The sequence below is a fragment of the Pecten maximus genome, chromosome 1, assembly GCF_902652985.1.
Source record: "Pecten maximus chromosome 1, xPecMax1.1, whole genome shotgun sequence".
Classification (NCBI taxonomy): Eukaryota; Metazoa; Mollusca; class Bivalvia; order Pectinida; family Pectinidae; genus Pecten; species Pecten maximus.
In genome coordinates, this window is record NC_047015.1 from 50,317,097 (window position 1) to 50,323,121 (window position 6,025).

Below are 6,025 nucleotides of genomic sequence, written 5' to 3' on the forward strand. Positions count from 1 at the left end.
CCATAATGTTCATAATTCAAAATGGTATAAACTTAGAGTATCTTATCACTCCGATACATTATTAGTTATCACTCGCTATTGAGGCGTGAAGCGTTAAACGCTGGGTGTCACATATATATATAGAGAAGCCATACTGAATATCCCTTTGAAGGTGCTAACATAGTCTATGGAAGAACAGCAATAAAGTTTAGGAATCCAACATTAATGAGACAGTTCCTTATCATTCTCACTATCAAGGCTTTTTGGAAAAAAATCGTAACTGGAGAAAGAACAAGCGTGCTAGGTATTGTTAAAGCAATATACATGTCCTCTACCGGCCCCAGCTATCAATTGTAACAGTGACCTTGACCTAGACCTTGACCAAAAAATCCTGAAATTTCAACTTGACCTGTATAGCTCCTCATGCTGAAGTTACATACCAACTTTCACCAACATACCTTGAAGACCGTAGATGTATTGAGTAGTATATATATATATATATACAAATGTATATAGGACAGTGTTGCAACAGCGGAAAGCAATGAAAGGGGTACTTGTGTATTGAAAATACTAGTACGAAGGTATGTAACCTCGGACAAACTTGTTGTGGAGGATATTACTGATGTTCGTTGTATGTATTGTATTTTCTTGTTAGCAACTCCTAATTTAAAGACAAGAGGTACCGAGTTATTGAAGCATTGTGGCTATCTGTACGGACAGACTTCTTGAAAAGTCAAATTGTGCAATACCATCAAGACCAGTCCTAGCCGAAGTCTTTTGTAATGTAGGAAACACCACAGGCGTCTGCACCAGGCTAATATTTATAGACATAACATCAGCCCCTACTCCTACATCAACGGTGATGGAATAATAGGGACTAAAAAAATTGTCTATAAAAACTAGCCAGATCGCACGTCCTTTGTAACACCGACAAGAGAAGCGAATGCTTCGAACATGATGGACAACTAATGAATATTGTTGTTTGGCCTCTAGGGTAAAATGATGGACCCATGTTTCATCCAGAGAAGAAAGTTGGCAGGATCTTCCTTTAAAAAAAGTTAAGATTAACACGCGATAATATCCACCTGGTGTGTTTCTGATCAACTGTCAGAAGTCTTGGTACCCATAGGGCCGAAAGCTTTCTCATTGCAAGATCTCAGTTAGAATGGAATGTACTCTTTTCTGTGAACTTATTTCTTTCTGTGACTCTGTCTGTCAGTCATAATAATATCATTAGCTTTATTAGATATATATACGATTTCTTGGGTTGCAACATTAACAGACCTTCCCGGACAGAGGTCACCTCGAGGCTCTGTCGGCCACGGTTACATTCCGCAACCCACCTTTTCATGGTAGCAGATGAAAGGGCATCTTTCCCTAGTGTTGCTACCATATCATTATGTATATCCTTAGGTGGTAAACTTTTTTTCTTTTATTTGGTCCATTTTGCAAAAGCCGCTTGTCTTGTTTACTTTAGAGTGCTGCCTCGTTGCTATAAACTAACCAAATGAGACCAGTCCTTGGGCACACGGCCCTAGTCAGAGAATATTAGGACTTGAAAAGAACACCCTTGAGTACCTTCAGTACGAGGCTCACAACATATCAGTCATCCCTCGTATAAAGAAGAACACATTTTTGGCTGTTATAGATAACGTACATAATGTATTATTATTCCTGATCCAAGAATAAAAATACACTTAAGCATGACTTTATTTATCATAGTTAATGCATAGATATTTGTATATGACATCCTTTCCTTCACACCAGGCGCTGAATGGGGACTCAGATGACTACAAAGGACATATCACGTCATGGGAGACAGTTTGTTTGTTTGTTTTTGCTTAACGTCCTATTAACAGCCAGGGTCATTTAAGGACGTGCCAGGTTTTGGAGGTGGAGGAAAGCCGGAGTACCCGGAGAAAAACCACCGGCCTACGGTCAGTACCTGGCAACTGCCCCACGTAGGTTTCGAACTCGCAACCCAGAGGTGGAGGGCTAGTGATAAAGTGTCGGTACACCTTAACCACTCGGCCACTGCTCATGGGAGACAGGGCAGTATAAATAAGTATTCTCGACTCCGCCGCATGGTTACCCACAATCCTCTGCGGGTTTTGTAGCAAGTCGCAATTATTCATAAACTCTCTTGGATATATGGTAAACCATCAGAATACAAATTTGCTTGGAGACCATTGGAAAAGTACAAGGATGATAAGACCAGGTGTCTGGTAAGGGTTAGCGTCTTCTGCTTCTAGGTCAGACAGGGTCTAGCCACTGAATGATCACAACACGATTAAGGTGTAAAAACTACAACTACTAGACCTTTACCATACTCATGTAAATTACCAAAATAATTTAAAATACATTGTCGTCTTCATTTTGCAGTACCATTCACACACCAGTATACACCCGAATGTTCCAAAGATAAGCGAGGATGCGATGGTCGCAGTGTGTCTTTTTGAGAAGATGTCTTCGTTCCATGTCGACTTTCTGAGATATTTTCCAACTTCGTTCCAGAAGCAAAAGCGAAGGTACTGTATGAACACTGTTTGGCTCCTTATTTAGATTGATTGACCCATTTGAAACATATTGAAATGAATAAGAATGGTTCCGAGTTGAACATTATATTGTATCCATTGCTGACCGTTTAAACACAATTAAAATACTATAAACAAGCGTAAATATTTCATTATTTATTTACAAATACAATAGACATCTGATGATAATGAATATGTTGATATATGTTATGTACATTGAAATGATATGCTTGTATCATTATGGCGCGTAATTTCTTTTTGTGACATCATTGATGATTCTCGTTGTAAAGGCAGTCGTCTCCGTGGTAGGTGCTGATTGGCTTGTTCAAAGGTTTTGTGAAGCCGTTATCATTCAGGTACTGAAGAACGCTTGCTTCATGGAGAAGCTTGAATTGGTCAGGATCCCTGGCTAGCACAAATAGTGTTGCCTTAAAATTGTCGGTCACTACTGCATATTCGTATGTGTTATTCGGTCCGAACGTGGCGGGTCCGAGCTGCACAACCCAGTCTACAAGGATTACAACAATTAGCATAACGTACGAATATGTATGATACAATAATCAGAAGTTTTCTTTTTTTTTCAATCCCTAGATTTTTTACCAAAATGTTTAAACACCACTGGGATTACAGGGTTCCTGTGTTGCGCTCATAAAACTTGGATGTACATGTAATTTGAATTCCAAAACAAAAACACAAAACAAAACAAACAAAAAACAAAAAACGAAAAAAAAACCTAAAAACAAACGGACAAAAACAAAAAACAAAAAACAAAAACAAAAACGAACGAAACAAAAACAAAACAAAAAAGAAAGAGAGAACAAAGGCTTTACCTAACTTACAACTTTCAGCTATCTATTTAGTTTAGTTTTCTTTATTTTCAATAACGTATTCGACAATGCAAACATTTGTTCCGCCATTTTGTTGTCATTCTATCACTTGATAATATGTCATAATCCATTACTAAATGGTATACATAAATGCATACTTTGATAAATAAATGAAAGCCACAATATATATCATCTAATACATTATGAGGCTATTTGAACAAGTTTGAGACCATTTACAAAATGTTAATTATTTGAGATAATGTTTGTAGAATCCAATGGTAACCCAGAACAGCGGTGAATATACTTACAAGGCGCGCTGAAGGCCACAGTCTCCAGGTGGACACTCAGCTTGCCCACTTCTCCGGAAGGTGTTGCATATCCATGGATAATCTTAGGGCTGCCATTCCCGTTCTTTAACCTCTCCGAGTTAAGCACAATGATTTTTCCGGACCCGTCGGTCGACATTGTATCTAAACACATAAATGATAAGTTGGAACTGCATTCACACTAGATTGTTTTATCTTTAAAACTAAACAAATGTAGGCAATTAAAAACAACAGAAAATACCGACAAAATAACGAAATGGTTTTTGTTTTATTTTCACTCTTCTTTTTTTAAATCATTGCCGTTTATTCTCAAATTGGTCACTACTATTTCAGCTGTCGAACGGCATTAAACTTAATGACACAAATATTCCGAGTTGAAACATCTGTTTCCGTTTGGATTATCATGTCTTGTTTCGTATTGTATTTTTTTTTACATCCTATCAACAGCTAAGGTCATTAAAGGACGGCCACCCCTGAACGTGTGGGTTTGGTTTAATATTGTTTAACATCCTATCAACAGTTAAGGTAATTAAAGGACTGCCTAACCTGTTTGCGAGATGCATGTGTGGCGATTTAATGTGTTTTGGGTGGCTGCGTTATATTCATGTAACTGATGCCGACCTTATAGTGCTATCTCACTGAAACCTAATGCTGAGGACAACAAACAGGATACTACACCTGATCACATATATGGAAATGGATGACCTTTTATAAACGAATGATCATTGCCAAGACAACGGGAAAGAAAATATGGTAACTCGAAAATAATACAGACATGAAAAAGAACTGGTCGCATCAAACTAAAGTAATGTCAGAAGGACACCCTTAGGCCAAAATTGATTGTCACGTGTTCTTTGTGTGGAAATTCATAACTGCCAAATCAGCACCCTAAACGCCATTTTCAAACAGCATAGAAGATGTATCTGTCTACTTACAGTCAGCTGTGACACACACAGCTCCACGTTCGAATGTTGCAAACACTGACTGGCTGGCATACATCTTTAAGGAACAAGAACAGAAGCATTCTGATAATTCGTAAAGAAGTGATATAAACAGGAAGAAAACTAATTTTAAATTCCAACGTTAAAATAAGTCATTCCAAATAGAGTTCATAGCATTCTATAATTCTATAGAATTTGTGAAGAAAATGCATTAAAAATATATAACTTATGAACCAACATTATCCTGTAAATCATTTATTACAAAATGCAGTTGCTATTTCTGAACAAATTATTGGTATATTTATAAAATTGCTTAAAACTACAAGTAAAACATGTCAAAAATTAACAGAAATACATTATTGTATAAATTAGCGACAGTGATGTCATTTTCCGTCATTTTTTACCTGGTACCAGCGTCCGAGATATTTAGAGACGTCCAATTCCGTTACGGTCTGTACGTTGGTGTCCAGTCCAAGTGTGTCCAATAGGAAAGCTGAAATGGCCGGGGCCAATAAAACTATCAGAAATAAACGGTTCATTTTGTTCGACCTCTTACAATGACCACTAGCAACAATGAAATGATAATGTGCTGTGTAGATTTCTCAACGTCTTATATACAAGTTTTGATTGTTATGTAAAATTGAAAACGTGATATCCTACATCTAGAGACCTCGTGCGGGGCACGCATAGCACGTGGATTACCCACGTGCTCGAATTCCGTAGTAAAATCCATGGTTCTTGCATATTGAATATTATAGTCTTAAATAATTTTATTATTTCTATGTGCTGTAAATATAACGCTTTATTGCAGTTTGCTGCTTTGAATGTCTACGTCACTTTTCTTGCTTGTTGTCCGTAAAGATCAAACAAAATGTTCAACTGGATAAGTAAGTTACTAAAATGATTAAAACAAGACATTGGTGTCACATTAAATCAGCAGAATAAAAAAAATGATAATGTAATATTCAGAAAAGCCTTGCTTATTTTATTTTCTGGTAAATTACTTATGATCATGTAGAGATTTGGACGCGTGGAATGGAACGTGACTGTTACGATCAAAGAGATAAGAATCTTTTCATACACGTGACTGACGCACCTGAACAGGTGTTAATTCTTGTGGATATCAACTTCTGTTATCATTTAAACTTTAAGATTTTATTATTTACAAGTCGAAAATTGATGGATGTTTGTGGCATCTTCTTATGTATTATAGAGATCAAAGGGAAATAACACTGAAGGAATATATGGCTTCAAGAATAACACTGAAGGAATATATGGCTTCAAGAATAACACTGAAGGAATATATGACTTCAAGAATAACACTGAAGGAATATATGGCTTCAAGAATAACACTGAAGGAATATATGGCTTCAAGAATGACAAATAATGTATTATGTATTAGGATACGATGAATGTTA

The 6,025-nt window shown here is 36.8% G+C and overlaps 1 protein-coding gene across 1 annotated transcript; it reads right to left on the bottom strand.

The window, feature by feature from the left end:
• Positions 1–2,656: 2,656 nt before the first annotated feature.
• Positions 2,657–5,237, bottom strand: LOC117337053 (apolipoprotein D-like). Its single transcript, XM_033897839.1, has 4 exons — positions 5,012–5,237; positions 4,602–4,665; positions 3,649–3,810; positions 2,657–3,021 (listed from the first exon to the last, which is right to left on the bottom strand). Exons 1-4 carry the CDS (start codon positions 5,144–5,146, stop codon positions 2,780–2,782), a joined length of 603 nt encoding a protein of 200 aa, XP_033753730.1. The 5' UTR covers positions 5,147–5,237; the 3' UTR covers positions 2,657–2,779.
• Positions 5,238–6,025: the final 788 nt, after the last annotated feature.

Excerpts from the sequence above, each read along its gene's own strand:
- LOC117337053 (XM_033897839.1), bottom strand. The coding sequence starts at position 5,146 with ATGAACCGTTTATTTCTGATAGTTTTATTGGCCCCGGCCATTTCAGCT. Across the intron at positions 4,666-5,011 it reads ATCTCGGACGCTGGTACCAG|ATGTATGCCAGCCAGTCAGT; the intron begins GTAAAAAATGAC and ends TGTTCCTTAAAG. Across the intron at positions 3,022-3,648 it reads TGTGGCCTTCAGCGCGCCTT|ACTGGGTTGTGCAGCTCGGA; the intron begins GTAAGTATATTC and ends TAATCCTTGTAG.